Source organism: Gymnoscopelus microlampas (assembly GCF_963454915.1).
Source record: "Gymnoscopelus microlampas genome assembly, chromosome: 10".
NCBI lineage: Eukaryota > Metazoa > Chordata > Actinopteri > Myctophiformes > Myctophidae > Gymnoscopelus > Gymnoscopelus microlampas.
The window spans coordinates 14,220,982-14,242,436 of NC_139947.1; the positions used below are offsets into that span (position 1 = coordinate 14,220,982).

Here is a 21,455-nt window from a genome sequence, read left to right on the forward strand (position 1 = left end):
GTAGATCTGCTATTTTTTGCAAATATTTGAATATATATATTTTTTTCAAGCGAACATTTTTAAATCTTTGCTTCATGGGGGGTTCCTGGAATAAAATATTTTGAGATGGGGGTCGGAGGCCAAAATGCATATAATTTTGGGGGTCTTTGACATGAAAAAGTTTGATAACCACTGATATTATAGCAACATGAAGTGTTTCAGAAAACTGTTAGGATTTAGAAGACTTTTGTAGAATCCCCCAGAAGCGAAGATTTGAGTTATAAATGTTCGCTTTAAAAAATATATTCACTCAATGATTTGCACAAATGTTCAAGATTAAAAAAAAAAAATAGCTACATATCTACAAGCTCATAGCGCGGCACTCGGCTATGAGCTTGTAGATCTGCTATTTTTGAATAGCCAAAGAAATCTAAAATTGACACAGATTCTTTCCCGGTCTTAATGGGTTAAGTACAGGCAGGATGAGTCTCTCTCAGGCAAGCCGATAAGGCCCTTGAGCAGAGCCTTGTTATCAAGGCTTTTAGCAGAGCATGCCAGAGTCATTTGCAGAGGGAAGGAGAGAGAGCATGCGTTATATAAAGAACACAGCGGTTACTTCTCACCAAACATAGTGGGGGCACTTTGCCTTGAAGCAATGCCCAAGGTAAACTGATTTCCTTTCAGTCGATACATGCCCCCCCTTCTCGTGTGTGTTCTCAAGAGAACACACACCCTAAAACATCCGGGACAACGCTCCACACGTCCCAGACTCTTCTTCTCCCTTCTGGCTCCTAAAAAGTGTGGAACGAACTCTCCCATAGTGTTGATTTTGACAGCATTTTTTTGTTTTGTTTTTATTTTAGTAATAGTCTTTTGAATAAAAGTCAATTTAGTTTTAGTAATATTTTAGTCATCTGAAATGTTGTAGTTTTTGTCTAGTTTCAGTTGACAAAATATCATAAGTCGACATAATAGTCGACTAAATCTGCAGTTGATTTAGTCGACTAAAATGTGTTTTGGCGGTGCGTTGATGGCGTGGTAATGGCTGATTTTACACTTCGTTGCATGCTGAAAATAGCCGATCTATTGTGAGCTTGTAGATCTGCTATTTTCAGCATGCACACCCTAGCGCAACCAAACATAAAATGACTTGTCTTTTAGTTTGGCTCTCTTCTCCACTAGTCTCTCTCTAACATTTTAGTCTAGTTTTTATTTGTTGACGAAATTGTCAATATATTTAGTCTTAGTTTTAGTCATCATAGCTTAATTTTTATTTTGTTTTTATTTCGTTTTCGTCAGTGAAAAAAGGTAGTCGACGAACGTTTTTCGTCATAGTTTTAGTCGACGAAATCAGCACTGCTCTCCCAATGCAGTTAGAACTGCAGGCTCACTGCCAATCTTCCGCCGTAATCTGAAGACTACGGCAAGCACTTGCTGTAGCACTTGCTGTATAGCCTCGACGACCTTGCAGGCTGATGCAAAGGGTCAAATGTAATTTAGATAGCATGTTATGTATAGACAGATGCCAGGTGCATGTGTTGACCTGGCGTCCTATAGTTTGTATGTAGTTTCAATGTACAGATTAGTTATTCTATTTATATCGTACTGTTTAGACTGATGATAGGTTCTTGGTTTACCTATGATCCTAGATTACTATCTCTATGCATTTGATGTATTACCTCGTGTTTACCTTGCTTGCTTGTAAATCGCTCTGGATTAAGAGAGTCTACTAAATGCCTAAATTGTAAATTGTTGAGCAGTGGTTCCCAAACGTTTCATCTCAAGACCCAAAAGATACATTTGGTGGTAAAAATACATTATGAAGTAACCATTTAAGCCCTATTTAAAAAATAGTGCAAATAGTAATAATAATATAAAAGAAATGTTGTAGGAAACATTAACCCATTAAGACCTGGAATTGTGTCATTTTTAGATTTGAGCTAAAAAGCATTATTTTACACTTTGGGCTATTCAAAAATAGCAGATATACAAGCTCATAGCGCGGCACCGAGTGCCGCGCTACGAGCTTGTAGATCTGCTATTTTTGAAAAATCGTGAAAATGTGAAAATCTTTGATTATATATATTTTTAAAGCGAACATTTTTAACTCAAATCTTTGCTTCTGGAGTCCCTGGAACAAAATATTTTGATGGGGGTCCGCGGCCAAATACATATCATTTTGGGGGTCCTTGACATGAAACAGATTGAGCACCACTGATATAGAAACATACGTTTTCCAGAATACTGTTGAGATTTAGGAGACATATAGAATCGGCTTCAGGTCTCAATGGGTTAAAAAAGGGACATTTACTTATGACTGTGTGTGTGTGTGTGTGTGTGTGTGTGTGTGTGTGTGTGTGTGTGTGTGTGTGTGCGTGTGTGTGTGTGTGTGTGCGTGCGCGCACGTGTGTGTGTGTGTGCCATGAAGGGGAATGGGGGGATGGGGAGCAGTAGTCTTAGTAGTATAGGGTGGGTTGTTTAGACTTTGTGAGGCTGGCTGGCCTGGACCACGGTGTAGTGTTTCTAGGGGGGGGGGGGGGGCTGTACCTGTACTGAGTGCAGCACAATGCTCCACCATGTGATGAATGAGACCACTGTTGTGGCCTGATTGCCAGACGCTACTCGCTGCTCCCTCATGAGCGCCGCTGTGATTACCCAGGGTCTCCCACGAGGATTCTGGGAGCTCCCAATCCTCCCCAGTAATCACTGCAGCTGAGCTGAGGTTGTACGTACCACCCCCCCCCCCCTTCACACGCTCCCCACCCCCCCCACAACCCCCTCATGAACTCCAAGGAGGAGTCGATGTAACGCAATGCTTCTCAAACTTTTTCAAGTCAAGGACCCCCAAATTGATATATATTTGGTTTGCGGCGTGGACCCCCGTCTGAATATGTTTTGTGCCAGCAGGGACCACCAAAATGTGGAATGCCCTACCACCAGCGATCAAAACGTGTGACTCCTTACTCCTTACCCTTCAAAACCGCCATGAAAGAGCACCTGTCTGCTATTTGCAACTGGACCTAGACAAGTCTTCTAGCTTGCCAAACTAAATGACCCCCCCCCCCCCCACTGTTTTTCTGTAAATATGTCTTGATGAATTGAATACACGGGGCCACAATGGAAACAAGCCCTCAGGGCTTTTTGTGTTATCCTTTTAGCATTATTGTAAAACTGTACCTCTGTACTTTTTTCAAACTGCTAATAAAGTATTCAATCAATCAACCAAAAAGGGTCCATTTGCAGTGGACCCCTGGTGATCGAGACCCCCTGACCTTGAGAAACAGTGTATTGAAATATTTCATAACGTTTCACCGCGTCAAGGTTACGGTAAACGGCTCTTAAGCGTGTATAGAACTCATCTGGGAACCTGAGGTGAGGTCGGCCGCGGAATGACTGTAGTTTTTTATCACCAGCACTGTCACGACACGCTGCTTTTCAGGAGGAGATATATAATTTTCCTGAGGATGAAAAGGAAGCGCGAATTCCGGACATGTTGATGTTCCTACCTTCACTGAAAAATGTCAGGAGGGTGTAGAAAAACAAAAACGGACCCTCGTGGGTCCGTTTTTTGACCCTCTCAGGGTTAAATAAACACTCAGGATTCATGCCGGGTATAATGTTGCTGCGAGGATCCGTTTTTGACAGAGGCGGCTCGACTCCTGCTTATAATCTGGGGTGTCTTCCAGGTCGTTTTTTTTTTTAGGAATTTCCAGGCCGCTATCTATCTATCTGGTTCCAACAACATGTGCTTACAGATGACCACCAAACGATGCACATGTCACCCGCGCTTATAAATATAAACCCCTGGGCTCCAGATGCTGGAAACCATGCAGTCACAAACAAGAGCTGGCACTAGAGAGAGCTGCTAAATAGCCATAGTGGCGCATGTGTTTTTAACCCATTCAATCCGGGAACGCCTCTGTGTCATTTTAGATTTGAGCTAACCATTATTTTTATACTTTGGCCATTCAAAAATAGCAGATCTACGAGCTTGCAGATCTGCTATTTGTGAAAAATCTTGAACGTTTGTGCAAATCTTTGAATACATATATATTTTTTAAACAACATTTTTAACTCAAATCTTTGCTTCTGGGGGGTCCCTGGAACAACATATTTTGGGGGTCCATGACAAGGAAAAGTCTGAGCACCACTGCTATAGCAACAATAGTTTTTCAGAAAAATGAAGACATTTGTTGAGACATTTGATAATATAAACCGCTGTAAGACAAAGTATAGCTGAGGCAGGCCTGAACCGCTGGCGTAGTCCAGGCACCTAGGCTCAATGTAGCCTGACAGTGTGTCGCGGGTTCGAGTCCCTATCCCAGCGGCCTTTGCTGCATGCTGGAAAAAAAAGTATAAATGAGGCTAGTACACGGGACCACCAGGGTCTATATCTGTAACTCTCAGGGTTACATTAACACTGGGGATTTTCCGGTGTAGATTGGCGTATAGCCTAATGCATATCAAACTGGGGATCATTGAAATCCAAAAAGTCTGAGAACCACTGCTGTAATAATGTACAGCTGAAAAACCCTTGTTTATATGATTTATAAAGTACAATATAAGTCGCCTCTAATGAAGGATTTTTTCCGAGAGCAGCTTGAAACTTGACCGCTCAGACAACATAGTTTCATAAGGAATATGTTTCCCCACCTGGTCCCCAAAAAAAAAACTCTGTCTTTGGATGGATTTGCCCGGCCGAGGAATTATAGAATTTCCTGCACTCTGGCGTGCTGTGCATGCAGCTTGGAATATATTAGACATAATAAAGCAACAGGAAATGGCTCCATGGTCAAATTACAGGGCTTTGGAGGGTATTTTGGTAAGGGTGTGCAGGGAAATACATTGAACCAATTTACTACATGTAGGCAAACACTGTAGCGAACAGGCTCGCTTGATGAGCATATGCAGCATATATAACTGTAATAGGTACGTGCACATGATTCTGTTTTGTTAGTGTCTGTGTTTGTGTGTGCGTGCGTTCGCGAGTGTGTGTATGTGTGTGCGTGCGTGTCTGTGTGTTTGTGTGTGTGTGTGTGCGTGCGTGTCTGTGTGTGTGTGTGTGTGTGTGCTCGTGTTACTATATACTTGTGAGAGGCAAATGTCCATACAGTACAAGTATAGTCGAATTTCAGAAATATCGTGAAGACATTGTGAGGACAGTTTTCCTGGTGAAATGGTGGCTTTCAGGGGTTATGGGGTTGCGGTTGTAGAGTTATTACTGATTTCTACTCAGTTGTGCACCTGTGTCATGCACCGAAAATAGCAAGATCTTGACCCGTTACGAGCTTGTAGGTCGTTTATTTTCGGCTTTATAGGCCTAGAGTTAAAAATGGCCAAAAGTCATTGTCCTTTAATCCATTAAGACCGGGAACGCGTCTGTGTCATTTTAAGATTTATTTGGCTATTGAAAAAATAGCAGATAATACAAGCTGGTGCCGCACTATGAGCTTGTTGATCTGCTATTTTTTCAATAGCCAAATAAATCTTAAAATGACACAGATGCGTTCCCGGTCTTAATGGGTTAAAATGTTGATGTCCTCAAAAGTAGCGTGCGTGCGTGCGTGCGTGCGTGCGTCCATACTGTAGGTTGGTGGTGAGAGGTTTGCAGGTGGCAGGAATGCCAACGAAAATACTGGCAAGGTTACTGTTCTGTCTCTGCAAACATTGGCCACATTGGGAGAGGAGGCACTGCTACGTGTACGTAGGCTATCCTTAATTACAGCCATTGTATAAATACGGTAACAAGCGGGTTCTGGATCAGGGCCCACTTGAAAATCTTGAAAGCATTCACGGCCCACCGCATCTGACCACTTGCTGCCATGTTAAGGGACCCCCCGCACCCCCCCCAAGGAACCCTGAGGGTTTAAAGGCTGCTCTCCACCACACCGACGGCGGGAGGCGTTGGAAAGCGTCTGCTGCCGACAACTTGTTGTCGGATAGCATCGTTCCGTCGGGTCCGGACCCGACCATGAGAAACCGAGCATGTTCAGTCTTTGGGCCGACTGGTAGAAATTGTAGGTAGGGGGGGGGGGGGGGGGAGGGGGGTAAAGGTTTTGTCCAAGCTGGCTTCGGTGTTGATTCTGTGAGTGAAACAAGCAACCAGGTCTATGAAAAACAAGCCCAAAAGAAGCGACCAGTTTCACCACTTGAGCCCTATTATATCAGCTATTTTCAAAAAGAATCTTGAAAGCCAGCCCAAATAAGCAACCACACTTCGGAAACAAGCCCAAACAAAAGCAACCAGCACCTAGGAATATTTACAGGCGACTTTACAGGAAAACAAGCCCAAAGTCGCTTATAATAAGCAGACCTGGCAACACTAGCTCTAACGCATTAGCACAACAATGTGCACGTCGGCCGACTGCTTATGCTGAACTAAATGCCAACTTTTGCCAACAGACTACCGGTCTGTTGCAGTCTGAAGTAGTCTGTTTGGTGGAGAGTCACCTTAAGAACCACTGCTGTGCAGTACACTACAGCATTGGCCTACTATTGCCGTCAGTGGTGGTAGGCTTAGGCTACTCTACGCTACTACTCTAAGGGGCCGTCAGTGCATGGTGGTAGGCTTAGGGCTACTGTACGCTACTATACTCTAAGGGGCCGTCAGTGGCCTCTCTCTCTTGGTGCGTCATGCTGGTTATCCAACCACAGGGAGGTGTAATGGGTTTCGGAGGTTTTTGCGTGAAACCATCAAAGGCTGAAGCGCCGAGCCTGCAGTGCTCCCTTTCACATAACTGCTAACCTCATGAGTCACGGGTTCACGGAGGTGGCTCGCGTCGCGTCCATCTGCTTCTGGCTTTAACCCATTGAGACCGGGAACTGTGTCATTTTTAGACTTGAGCTAAAAAGCATTATTTTACACTTTGGGCTATTCAAAAATAGCAGATATACAAGCTCGTAGCGCGGCACCGAGTGCCGCGCTACGAGCTTGTAGATCTGCTATTTTTGAAAAATCGTGAAAATGTGTGCAAATCTTTGAATATATATATTTTTAAAGCGAACATTTTTTACTCAAATCTTTGCTTCTGGGGGGTCCCTGGAACACAATATTTTGATGGGGGTCCGCGGCCAAATGCATATCATTTTGGGGGTCCTTGACATGAAAAAGATTGAGCACCACTGATATAGAAACATACACATTTTTCAGAAAACTGTTGGGATTTAGGAGACATGTAGAATCGGCTTCAGGTCTCAATGGGTTAAATGGTAATTAGTAGGATAGCTGTCAATACTACCGTGTCTTTTTTGAAAGGCGATACAGCTGGCTGGATCTGGAAGTACTGTACAGTCAGCCATTGGGTGATTGGACGAGAGAGAGGCTTGTCTCGTTGTTATGTCAGAAGCAGCAGCTGTTGGATACAGCGGTGGTGTGTGTGTGTTGGAGACCATGCAACATACCGTCTCTCTGCAGGTACTCATGAATAGAGCTGGGACTAGCCAGCCCCCATGCTGTGCCTGATGCATGCACACAACATTGTGCCTGATGCTATAGGCTCTTGGTTTAACCTCCTGTCACCTACTGTATACACTCTCTGCATTCTATGTATGTGAGTACCTTGCTTATTGTTAAGTCCGCTAAATCCTTGAATTGTACACAGCACAACACAACACAACACGTTATCTCTCTGTCTGTCTGTCTGTCTGTCTGTCTGTCTGTCTGTCTGTCTGTCTGCAGGGACGTGCACAGATAGACTCTAGGTTGTGCTAGAGCAACTGCCCTTTGCCCTCTTGACCATAAGTGCCCTTTTTTCATTTTTTTTTCCAGTTTACAGCAGGGTTCTTCAACAGGGGGTCCGGGACCCCTAGGGGGTCCTCAGAGTTACTACAGGGGGTCCGCCAAATCTTTGTGTGATATGATTTTTCTTTTTACCATAACCACTCGAAACCTAGTATCCCTTTCCTGAGGAGAATTTTAGCCAAAAATAGCAGATCTACAAGCCCACAACGCCTCGCGCTGCGAGGCGTTGTGGGCTTGTAGATTGGCTATTTTTGGCAAAGAGGTATTGGTGTAGAGGGAAAAAAGAGCAGACCAAGTAAACAAAAAAAGTATAATTTACTTGAGCACCTGCCCCTCAAAATGTCTGTGCACGACACTGTCTGTCTGTCTGTCTTTCTCTCTCTCTCACTCTCTCTCTCTCTCTCTCCATATCCACATGTTTTCATACCTTTGACATCATTCTAACCCTTCATACTTGGCTGCGCGCACGTGTCGCGCAAACCAACTGTACAGTAATAGGCTATTTTCTGCCATATTTCCATATAAATCAGTCACCCTTGACGTAGCCATGCAACACAAGACACATGTTTTGGAGCATCGGTGGACATAGGCACCTTTCGCCTCTCTCGCCACGTGTTTTCCACATTTCACAGTCTGTGAGTACATAATATCGTATCAGCGGCCCTCCTGTACAGTGACTCTGCTTGATGTCAGCGTTGCCATGTCCGCTTCTTATAAGCGACTTTGGGCTTGTTTTTCTGTAAAGTCGCTTGTACATATTGGTAGCTGCAGGTTGCGTTTTTTTTGGGGGCTTGTTTTTAAAGTGTAGTTGCTTATTTGGGCTTCATTCCTAATGTTGTTTAAACCAGTAGTTTTTCATGTCAAGGACCCCCAAATTAATATGTATTTGTCCCTAGACGGCCATCTGAAAAATATTTTGTGGCAAGGACCCCTATACAAGATTTGTGTTTTTAAAAATATTTTTTTTGTTTAAAATAGTTGATCTACGATGTGCTGTGAGATTCTGGATCGGCTATTTTCAACTAGCCGATGTAAATTATATGGGTTTAAAATGCTCATGTGCCTTTAATAGTCGCTTCTTTTGGGCTTGTTTTCATAGACCTGGTTGATTATTTCTCTCGCAAAATCTGGCAACACTGCTCCATGTCCACAGAGAGAGGGAATGAGAAACATGAGGCTCAATTAGCGTGGAGAAGAGCAGCCAGGCGGCAGCCAGTGGTGGAAAAAGTACTCAAATTCTTTACTTAAAGTAAAAGCACCAATACTGCAATATAGAAATACAGTACTCAAGTAAAAGTCCAGAATTAAAAATTTACTTGAGTAAAAGTACAAAAGTATTGGCATCAAAATGTACCTAAAGTACCAAAAGTAAAAGTACTAAATATTTGAAAATAGCCGATCTACAAGCTCACAACGCGTCGCGATGCGACGCGTTGTGAGCTTGTAGATCTACTATTTTCAAATAGCCTAGGCATAAAACAGGGCTAAAGTGGTTAATGTATGTTTTATAATACAATAATTTATATGTTGTAGTGCTAATTTTGGAAGTGGGGGAGCGCACCTCTTTGACACATGCACGCGCGCTGCGCGCGCATGTGTCAACCGTGCGCGTGCGCGCGCGAAAGTTTTTCGGGTCTTGCGCGGATTTGAGGTATTTTTTTGTATATATATATATACATATATATATATACAAAAGCAACCACAAAATATATATATATATAAAAAAAGAAACATATATATATATATTTTTTTTTAAGCAGTTAGAGAAGTGAGGGAGCGCCGCTCCCCCGCGTCCCCCCTCCACTACACCCCTGAACTAAAGTTTTCAAATAAACGTAGTGGAGTAAAAGTACAAGATTTGCCTTTGAGATGGTAGTGGAGTATTTGGAAATTGGAAATACTCAAGTAAAGTACAAATACCTCAAAATTGTACTTAAGTACAGTACTTAGGTAAATGTACTTATAGTTTCTTTCCACCACTGGCGGCAGCCTGCTGATTTATGACACGACGGTGGAGCCCAGACATGTCCAGAGTCGGCCCTTTCTCTCTTCATCTAATACTTCACTCACACACAGAGGAGGGTGATGTCACCGTCACTTTGGACGGGGGCGAGAGGATAGCCAAAAGCCTGTCTGGAGGGTTTGGTGCTTATAGTCTGATGGACAGATGTAATGACAGGTGGAGAAAAAAAGAAAGGTGTCGGCAATTATGCAGCTGATGTGTCCCCAAACCAATGTTTAGCCACTTGCAACCTGCTAGCTCCCCTATTTTTGGGCATGTTTGGGCATATTTTTGGGCGGCCTGGGCAACTTTTCAAATGTTTTCGAACGTTTTCTAAAATAGCAGATCTATAAGCTCACGCGAGTGACACGTTGTGAGCTTGTAGACCGACAATTTTAGATTTACATTTTTTGAGAAACTTTAATAAAATCTAACTGATTAGAATTCATTGGGCGTCGGAGCCACAAATCTGTAGTTTGGGCTCCACTATACCCCCCCCCTCCCTTCCACACACACACACACACACACACACACACACACACACACACACACGCACACGCACACACACACACACACACACACACACACAGACACACACAACCAGCCTCGCAAGTGAGATAAATCCGCCCAGCTAATTACTGCACAGAAATGAGTTTTGCAGCTTTGCCTTAATTAGAAGGTCTGTGAATAGATGGAGGGAGGAGGGACTCGGTCACGGTGCCTGGGGGGGGGGGGGGGGGGGGGGGGCGGGGAAAGATGTGTTCAGTTGGGACACTTAATCATTGTTTTCGTGTACGGACGGTATAGCCATCTCAGTGTAACTCAATCTCAATTTTAGGCATGGTTTTCACTTAATGTGCTAAATCTCCCTCCGTGGAAATAGCCTTTGACTGAATTTTTAACTATGTTATATATCGTCTCTGTCGGGTGGAAACCTCATAATGTCCAAAACTGTTACTTTTCAGGATTCAAATTCAAAAGCATCAAAAGCAGCAGATCTACAAGCTCGAAACGCGTCGCTTCGCGCCGCGTTTCGAGCTTGTAGATCTGCTACTTTTGATGCTTTTGTGCGACGCTGTAGTATGATCAAGTAGGGTGCTAATTTACGAAAAAACACAAAAAGTAAAAATACGGAGATGTGAGGTTTCCACGGGACAGAGGCGGATATCTATCATACCATCTGGACAGACACGTTTGAGTCAATTTCACCTTGGGAGAAAATGAATGGGACGTAATGTAAAAAGAACGACGATGAATCACGCCGTTCTCTTGCCTTATAATAACGCCTGCATTCTCTCAGGTTCAAAGGCACTCGTTAGACTGCGGGACGGATATTTATGCATCAAACAGTCACTTCAAATCTTCTCATTTCTAAACCTATAAATTACTCGCTCTCTCGCTCGCACTCTCCTTCTGAGCGGAGCTTCTTCCTCGGCATTGTGTATAGTCGTGAGTCTGTCAACACTCAGCAGGGTTCATTCAAACAGAGAGTAAAAAAAGACGCGTAAATCACACCGGTTTGAAAAATGCCACACTGACCTCAGAAACTCTCTTAACCCATTAAGACCGGGAACGCATCTGTGTGTCTTTTTAGATTTCTTTGGCTAATCAAAAATAGCAGATATGCAAGCTCATAGCGCGGCACCGAGTGCCGCGCTATGAGCTTGCGGATCTGCTATTTTTGAAAAATTGTGAAAATGTGTGCGAATCTTTGAATATATATGTTTTTAAAGCAAACATTTGTGAAATATTTTATTCCAAAGATTTGAGTTACAAATGTTCGCTTTAAAATATATATATATATATTCAAAGATTTGCACACATTCTTTTTCAAAAATAGCAGATCCACAAGCTCATAGCGCGGCACTCGGTGCCGCGCTATGAGCTTGTATATCTGCTATTTTTTTGAATAGCCAAAGAAATCTTAAAAATGGCACACAGATGCGTTCCCGGTCTTAATGGGTTAATTTCTTCGGGGTGGAAGTTCTCAGAAGTCGTGTGTTGTTGAACTTTATCCATCTGGAGTCGGGGAGATATTTCCATTTGGCACCTCGTTCTGGCTCCGCAGCGCCTCCAGACACGATGCCGGGTTCAGCCAGCACTTCATTTTAATCAAGCGCCACGGTCTGGACAAATAGATGCTTTCCAAAAGGTTTCCAATCAACCTTTCTCTTTTTTTTCTCCTTTTTTTACGTCTGTAGATTTGAAGGTGCCTACAGAAAGGCCAAACACAGTTGAATTACAACACAGTTGTATATCAATGTCAACGATGAAATACCAAGTAAAGCCTGGCATGATAAACACAAGAAATAATCTAAAATATTTCAAATAATAAGCTTTTTTTTGGGGTGAGATTGTTTTGTTTGCTGTTTATTTTGTTGTGTGCGAATTCTCAAGTTATACGATTGGGCTGCGTGATTCAGCGCTCACATCATACCTATAGTTAGTGAAGCACACCACGGCCATGGAACTAATGTGTGTTAAATCATCGTGCACACAGCAGTATTAACCCATTAAGACCTGGAACGCATATGTGTCACTTTTTCATTTGAGCTAAAAAGCGTTATTTTACACTTTGGCTATTCAAAAATAGCAGACCTACAAGCTCGTAGCGCGGCACCGAGTGCCGCGCTACGAGCTTGTAGATCTGCTATTTGTGAAAAATCGTGAAAATGTGTGCAAATCTTTGAATATATATTATTTTAAAGCGAACATTTTTTTTACTAAAATCTTTGCTTCTGGGGGTCCTTCGAACAAAATATTTTGAGATGGGGGTCCGCGGCCAAATTCATATCGTTTTGGGGGTCCTTACCATGAAAAAGTTTGAGCACCACTGACATAGAACGTACGCTTTTCAGAAAACTGTTAGGATTCAGTAGAAACAAGACACTTGTAGAATCGGTTTCAGGTCTTTAATGGGTTAAACTTCAGGTTGTGACTGTGGGGAGGACACCAGCGGTCACGAGTTCTGTCTGCTACGGCGCTTTAGTGCAGAACGCACAAATTAAATCCAGAATGCGCCGTCGTGTTGTTGAAGTCATGTGATAAATTAAGTAACCTAAACACATTTTTTGCTCTAAATCAGATGCTCTCTCTGTTCTCCGTGGTCTGGAGGAGGAGGGGGAAGAGGAAAAAAAACGAAAGTGACAACGTGTTGCCGTTTCCTCCGCTCCTCCAGTCTGCTTTGCCAGGATAAGCTTGGATCAATCCTGGGCCTATTACTGTACATAGAGTCCAGTTGCATAGTTCTCCTTGCCAGTGAAGAAAATAAGTGAGCAGACCCAGGCAGGCAGGCAGGCAGCCTCGTGAAAGAAAAACACCATTTGTTCCGTTGAACTATTGAACAGGGTTATATTCACCCAAAATGTACAGTTTATTATTTTGGGCTTTTCTTGCCTTTATGTATAGTTTACAGTGGAGATGGACAGGAAACAGGGAGAGAGAGAGAGAGGTGGGGAGAGACATGGAGCAAAGATCGTTGGGATCGGCCCTGCACGGTTGGTGTAACCGTCTGGGCGCGTTTGCGGGTTCGACTCCCGATCCCGACGACCATTTGCTGCGTGTCACCCCCCCCCCCCCCCCCCCCATCTCTCTCTCCCCATTTCATGTCAGTCTACTATAAAGGCAGAAAAAGCCCCCCCCCCCCGCAAAAAAAAGATCATGGTTGAGATTGGGACTCGAACCCGCGATGCGCCGTCAGGCTGCATTAGAGCCTAAGTGCCCGGACCGCTAGGCCGTGCCCTAATTGTACATTTTGAAGTTTCAATCCTCGATGTTGTTGCACGATTTTCACGTCACGCAGGTCTACCAAAATACTAACTGTTAGAGACGTGGAGTGTTTGTTTGATCTATGTGTGTGTGTGTGTGTGTGTGTGTGTGTGTGTGTGTGTGTGTGTGTGTGTGTGTGTGTGTGTGTGTGTGCGTGTGTGTGTGTGTGCGTGTGTGTGTGCGTGTGTGCGCGTGTGTGCGCGTGTGCGCGTTCCTCCTATATCACAGCGTCTGCAAAGGAGCTGCTGACGGCCTGCTGCGACACAGGGGAGAAATGGGCTTGGCTTAATGGGCACTGTAACAACATGGAGCTCCCCAGAGCTGACAGACGCTCCATATGCCGGTGAGACGCTCATTAAATCACCATTTCCATCATTCTGTCCTTCGGTTGTTATCATACAGGCTCGCTATGCTATGCTGAGTTCTCTTTAATTGTGAAGCTGTGCATGTTCCATGTAGGGACACACTGCCCGCTTGGCTGTGCTTTATCAGACTTATTATCGCTGAGATAAATGTGATGAATATTTAACCCATTAAGACCGAGAACGCATCTGTGTCATTTTTTGATGTCTTTGGCTATTCAAGAATAGCAGATCTACAAGCATTGTGAAAATGTGTGCAAATCTTTGAATATATTTTTAAAGCGAACATTTGTAACTCAAATCTTTGCATCTGGGGATTCTACAAAATATCCTCTAAATTCTAACAGTTTATATAAAAACAATAGAACAATAAACAATGAAACAAACATATGTTGCTATAATATCAGTGGTTCTCAAACTTTTTCATGTCAAGGACCCCCAAAATGATATCTATTTGGCCGAAGACCCCTCCCCCCATCTCGAAATATTTATAATTCAATGATTTGCAGAAATTTTCAAGATTTTTCAAAAATAGCCCACAGTATAAAATAATGGTTTTAAGTGGTTACACAGATGCGTTCCCGGTCTTAATGGGTTAAAAAGGTGACTTCATGCCACAGGTTTTAGTTTGAAAATGTCAGCCTTGCTGAGGCTATTTTATAAGCCTGTCTGTCAGTCTGTCTGTCTGTCCGTCTGTCCATGAGTTCTGTCTGTATCCCAGAACAGAGGCTCCACTTGAAAATCTTGAAAGCATTCGCGACCCACCCATCATCTGAGCACTTCTCAGTGGTCAGATGGGTGGGCTGCGTGCATGTTCAGAGTGTTTATTTGAATAATCATCAATCAATTGATTGTGTTCTGGCATGGATCAGCGGAACACATTTTGTAGCATAGTTTAATTACTATCGGTATCAAAACAGTTAAAGGAAAACAGACCATTCAATCTTTTTGTACATTAATTATTATAATATAAACAAAATTAAAGTTTTATTATCCTTAAAATCTTAGTGTTTTGCCAATTATTTGAGGGCCCACTTATCCTCACTCACAGCACCACCAGTGGGACCCCGGCCCACAGGTTGGGGATGGCTTTCACAGACGTGTAGCAGCAGGGTCAACACAGCTGCAGGTTAGCAAGAATGTCTAATACTAGTGGCTATTGTTAACAGCGTTGCCAGATTTTGCGAGAGAAATAAGCGACCAGGTCTATGAAAACAAGCCCAAAAGAAGCGACTAGGCCACATGAGCACTTTAACCCATTTAGACCTGGAACGCGTCTGTGTCATTTTAGGTTTCTTTGGCTATTCAAAAATAGTATATCTACAAGCTCATAGCGCGGCACCGAGTGCCGTGCTATGAGCTTGTAGATCTGCTATTTTTGAAAAATCGTGAAAATGTTTTTTTTATATTTTTTTCCGAAAAACTGTTAGGATTTAGAATTTTTCGCGGCCTCAGGTCTTAATGGGTTAAACTTATATACGTCTAGCCTGGCATTGGCCAGACTGATAACGTGGATTCCTCCCCGGTATCAGTCTGGACTTCTGCCCATAGGGAGCGAGTATGAGAAATCAGAAAATGCTTTTGATGCTTTTCACTGTTGTACGGACAGCAGTTGAAACGCAGTCACTGATTGGCCCGATCATTTTCTGATTTCTCATACTCGCTCCCTATGGGCCGAAGTCCAGACTGATACCGGGGGGGAACGTGAGAGTGAATCCACGTTACCAGTCTGGCCAATGCCAGGCTAATATACATCGGCTATTTGAAAATAGCCAATCTACAAGCTCGCAACGCGTCGCATCGTGAGCTTGTAGATCTGCAATTTTCAAAAAGATCTTGGGGGAAAAAAGTAAAACATTTGAAGTATTTTTTAACAACACAAATCTGGTACGGGGGTCCCTGCATGGCACAACATGTTTTCAGATACGTGCACAATTGCATAATCATTTGGGGGGTCCTTGACATGAAAATGTTTGAGAACCACTGGTTTAAACAACATTTAGCAAGCAAGCCCTAGATAAGCAACTTACACTTTAGAAACAAGCCCCCCCCAAAAAAACGCAACTACAAATATCGAAAAAGCGACTTCACAGAAACAAATAGTCCCAAAAAGTCCCAAATAAACAGACATGGCAACACTGGTTGTTACTGCTGTAGCTGTGGCTGTGTTGACTCTGCTATGATGACATGTCTTTGAAAAGGGGTCCATTCTTCTCAGGGACCACTATGGGGTGGGGCTAGTTCCTGACCTGTCAGTGTTACAGTGTAGCTGTAGCATGATGATGATGGGTCACGTTCAAGTAAAGTTTCTGTTGTTACTACTGAGCCATTCCCAACCTGTGGGCCCGAGCCAGTGTAATAACTGGATGGGGGGGGGGGGGCAATACAAATACCGAACCGACATTTAGGTCTGTCATAATTATTACATAATCGTGTAATCGCAATTATTTGAGTTACTTCATCGCAATTATTTTTGCATAATCGTCATAATAGTTTCCATGTTGAAACATTTTTCACAGAAAAAGCAGAAATAGCAGAAAAAGCAGAAATAGCAGATCTACAAGCTTACAACGCGTAACGTGTAAGCTTGTAGGTCATCTATTTCTGCTATTTTTACATGTATAAAATTATTAAGTATGTCAATAATGTCTTTGTATATTTCAGTTACTTGTCATATCTGCCCTGTGCAATGTTTCATTACGAAGCCTAAAAGGCATATGTTCAAGTGTTCAACGTCAAACACACAGTTAAAATCGTTAATCGCAATTATTTGAGTGACAATTAATCGTCAACTTAAATGTGTAATCATGACCTATACCTACAGTGTGAACCAATGAACACATACTATAAGTGGCCAGATGGGTGTTTTTTTTTTTTTTTGGTCGAAACCGCTGGTCTAGCTGGCGTGATGGGTCATGTTCAAGTTCAGCTTCTGTTGCTATAGTCAATCATCAACAGGTCTTTGATTGAGATTTTTTTTACATTTTTATCAGAGTTTAATACGCTTTGTGGCTTTTTTTTTTCTCTAAAAGATGAAAACAAACACTTTTCTCTTTCAACCTCTAATTAAACTTCAAAGTAAAAGGTGAAAACATGACTCACTCACCTTTACAGCAGAGCCAAACGGGCGGAACAGCTAACCTGGGTCACAGTCACACACTGCTGCACTTCATTCTCATGGGTCCCTGTATCAGTACCTAGGATAGATACCATCGCTCCTAGTTTACTGGTGATAAAGGGTTAGACGATCATTCTCCTGCTTGTTTCTCTGTCCCAGGACGGCCCAGAAGCAGTGCTGTCTGGGCTCCTTGAGAGAGACTCAGTGCTTGACGGGTATGAACGCCGCCAGACAGGGGGCGCTGTGTGACGAGGACAGCACCGATACATGTGGAGCGGACCCCGCCAAGGCAAGTTCCATGTCACACGGCAAACATACTGTAATGACACACACCAAAAAGTAAGGAAACTGATACAAACTGTAACTAGAAAGTCAGGTTGCAAAAATCGTCCTCCTGGTGGCGCTAAAACAGGCATGTGTGAACTTTCACTGCAATCGGACGCTGCGTTCATGATTTGAGGCATATTGTTCAAAACGTGCCACTCCTGCGAACGTTAGATGCCAATCTTAGCCAATAGGCTATATTCACAGCAGCCATATTATGAAGACATTCACAGGTGTTACCAATCATACTAATGAAGGCTCTGTTCCATTCTGGTCAAACAGAGTCAGGGTGCTGATGTTGTGCCTGTTGGCTCAATGGAAACACTCTGTTACACCAGTGGGTCTACAGTTGGGGTCCAGGGACCCTCATGGGCTTCCAAAACGGGTCCATTTGGTTCCATTTGTACACTCTCAAGAGTTATGGGGGCTGTGGAAACCACTGTGCTACACTAAATGGAACAGAGCTGTCACGGTTTGAGTCAGGGCAGATTGTAGGACCCAAGTGCAGGAGAGACGGAGGCAGAATAGATTAGATTAAAGGGTTTAATAACTCAAAAGACAGGGATACAAAGTAATTGCTGAACTCAAGACAGGATCACACATAACAGTTTAACAATGAACTAGCAACCAAACACTGGGAACAGGGAGGTAAAAATACACAAGGACTAACTAGACACAGGTGAACACAACTGGACAATCAACACTGGGATAGGCTAACAGGCAAACACAACACAGGTGGCTAGGGTTACAATAATTACAGGGAGGCGAGACAAGACAGGTAACAGTGACTAAGCACAGCAGGAAACAAGACTACAAAATAAGGTACAAGATTGTAAAGCAAAACCAAACACGGAAACAAGGACAGCAACAATACTTCAGAATAACAGAACATACAAATGGAACGACACCACATAACAGTCCTAATAAGTCTATGACCTTATAAGGGCAGCAAAGGTCCAAGGACTGAGAAATACAGTCAAAGTCCACGGCCCGAGGAGCGGACCGTGACAAGAGCCTTCATTAGTATCATTGGTAACACCTGTGAAGGAAGTGATAATATGGCTGCTGTGCATAGAGCCTATCAGGATTAACTGTAAAAGATCGGACAGATCCGTCTTGATCACATGACTATAGACATAATGTGTACCGATTTGCATGATGTCTGGACAAAAATGTGTTTCGCAAAAATCGGCCTCCTGGTGGCGGTATAATAGGCCAATGTGAAAAGGGTGGCATTTCTTCCTCTGCCTAGTGGGAATGTGCATGCAAAGTTTCACTGCAAAACGGACGCTGCGTTCATGATTTGGGCATTTTGTTCATAACGAGCCACTCCTGCAAGTTTTAGATGCCAATCTTGGGCAATCAGGATGGAGTATAAAAAATCTGAAAGATCCGTCTTTATCACACGACTATAGAGATAATGTGTACCGATTTGCGTGACGTTTGGACAAAATCTGTAGGAGTAATATAATTTTTTTTTTTTTGCAAATGTCCGCCTCCTGGTGGCGCTATAAAAGGCCAATGGGAAACATGTGGGGCAGAGGTTCTGCTCTGGCATCCAGGGAGTGTGCGCGCACAGTTTCACATCGATCGGGCCAACGGTGCCGGAGATAAGCTGTTCACAGACAGACAGACGGACACACGGACACTGATGCATACTGTGTAGGGCCTACAAACACCCAACAAACACATCACATAATGGAAAGCGGACCAAGGCCAAGGATATAATGAGCGCAGTTTCTTTCTTTATAAACAAAGACATGATTCCCCTGAGCACGGTGGAGAAAGCCTGATTTAAATTACTGGAACTGATTAAGTGCTAGACTCCAGGTACGAATGGAACACTGCACTGTTTCATCTTTATGAAGCCGGACATTCACCTTGTCTTTTAGCTGACTGTAACTATCTCCTGAGTCATGCAATATGTCCCGCCATGTAGGGAGAGAGAATCATCTCTCACACCGTCCACCTCTAGTCTTGTAAAGTTAACGTTTACATAAATGTTATTCAAAATATTATTTTATCGTGGAATATATTCTAAACCAAGCCCTGTTTGCGTAGTTAATGCGTACATTATGTTTTTTAACCCAGAGATTCTCAACCTTTTTCATTTCAAGGACCAACCGATTTGATTTCATTGGTGGGCTACTGGTCAGTTCAGAAACCTGCCTACCAGTGACATCATCGATGGGGAATCCAAGCTAAACAACAAGCCTTTCTTCTTCCTGTAAAGTTGGCATGCTGAAATAGAAGCCATTGTTCTTGCATTAACAAAAACTTTCACAAAGAATATGAAATGTTGTTTGAACTGTCCACAGCCCTCCTCTGAGCGAGTAGACAAAAAACAGTGCTATCTAGTAATGAGATGTACTGAGGACCAATTCTATGAAGATAAGGTTGAAAACGCGAGAAGTGCTCCTGCGTGCAAGATATTAGTACTTTAGCTGGACCTGCAGGCGCCCAGCAAATCTGTCGAAAGAAGAGCCTGAAAAGTCTGATGCAAGGCAAGGGGGGGGGGACAAACTTTTTGGAGCATACCAATGCTTTGATGTTAACCCATTAAGACCTGGAACTGTGTCATTTTTAGATTTGAGGAAAAAAGCATTATTTTACACTTTGAGCTATTCAAAAATAGCAGATATACAAGCTCATAGCGCGGCACCGAGTGCCGCGCTACGAGCTTGTAGATCTGCTATTTTTTTTAAATCGTGAAAATGTGTGCAAATATTTGAATATATATATTTTTAAAGCGAACATTTTTAACTCAAATCGTTGCTTCTGGGGGTCCCTGGAACAGCATATTTTGATGGGGGTCCGCGGCAAAATACATATCATTTTGGGGGTCCTTGACATGAAAAAGATTGAGCAGCACTGATATAGAAACATGCGTTTTTCAGAAAACTGTTGAGATTTAGGAGACATGTAGAATCGGCTTCAGGTCTCAATGGGTTAAACTTAACGGCAGAGTTGATTTCCAAATTAAACCTATTACTGCCCAAATTAGCGGATCAAAAATCGAATTAGTCAGCATGGTAAACAGTGCAGACGGAACCAGTGATCGGTTACAAAACACGGCCGTGGTTCTTTGTAGCGAGGCCCGGTGCTGTGTGGCCCCCCCTCCCCCCCTCCACCCTCCATGATCCAATTACCTTATTTAATTTAGACAAAATGCTTCGGGGGCCACAGGAGGGCCAAAGGTTCCCACAGTTTTATGCATTTTATACAAGGGAGACGTCTCAAGTAGTTTTTACCGAGCGGCTGGGTTTTCCCAGTGTTTTTTTTTTTGGGGGGGGATATTTGATGTGACTTAAAAGTTGCTGTAGTGCTAGTGTGCGGTGTAGTGATGGTGAGTGTGGATTTGTAGCGTATAATTATGTTATTATCGTTCATCTGCCATCGGAGCCGGGTTTGGGTTGAAGTGAGACCGCTGAGACGGTTGAAGCCACTCAGTAGCACGAGGCCAAAGTATCGCCACTGTCGGGCAGAAACCTCGTATTTCCATATTTTAACTTTTTGTGTTTTTTTTCGTCTACTATCAAAAGTAGCAGATCTACAAGCTCCGAAACGCGTCGCTTCGCGCCGCGTTTCGAGCTTGTAGATCTGCTACTTTTGAGGCTTTTGAATTTGAATCCTGAAAAGTAACAGTTTTGGACATATGAGGTTTTCCACCCGACGGAGACGGTAATGCTCCTAGGCTTAACCACTTAAATCCTATAGTGTACTTCCTTGTAAGATGAATAGCGGAAAGAGCCGATCTGCAAGGTCACATCACAGCTTGTATAGAGCTTGGGAGCTTGTAGAGCTGCTGTTTATTTTTGTTTGTTACTGTTTTTGACATTTCTGTATGTGTTTTTGGAATATTTTTGAGTATTTGTTTAAAAAAAGTTTTGAAACTCTTTGGTGAAATTTTCGCCTATGATGAAATGTCCAACCTAGGGACGGAAGGTTGAAAGTGGAAATGAATTAAATAGTGAAATGTATTTTCTATCTATTACACACCTCATGAAGCCTTGAATTCATGGAGATTGTTTTGTTTTTGACGCATTCCTGAGCCCCAAAAAATTATGACCGGGTGTATTTCCGATAGGAGACTCAAAAAGACTCCTTTGTGTCTCCTACTGGATACATTAGCATCTTTCCGCCGGTAATCAAATTATTGGC

The 21,455-nt window shown here is 43.1% G+C and overlaps 1 protein-coding gene across 1 annotated transcript in view; it reads left to right on the top strand.

Annotated features, from left to right (window-relative positions):
- Nucleotides 1–21,455, top strand: part of LOC311054079 (fibulin-2-like) — a 78,439-nt gene that overhangs the window by 14,591 nt on the left and 42,393 nt on the right. Inside the window, exons 4-5 of the mRNA XM_084069959.1 lie at nt 13,719–13,833; nt 17,130–17,259. Coding sequence (XP_083926085.1) covers nt 13,719–13,833; nt 17,130–17,259 — 245 coding nt within the window. The remainder of the gene's footprint in view (nt 1–13,718; nt 13,834–17,129; nt 17,260–21,455) is intronic.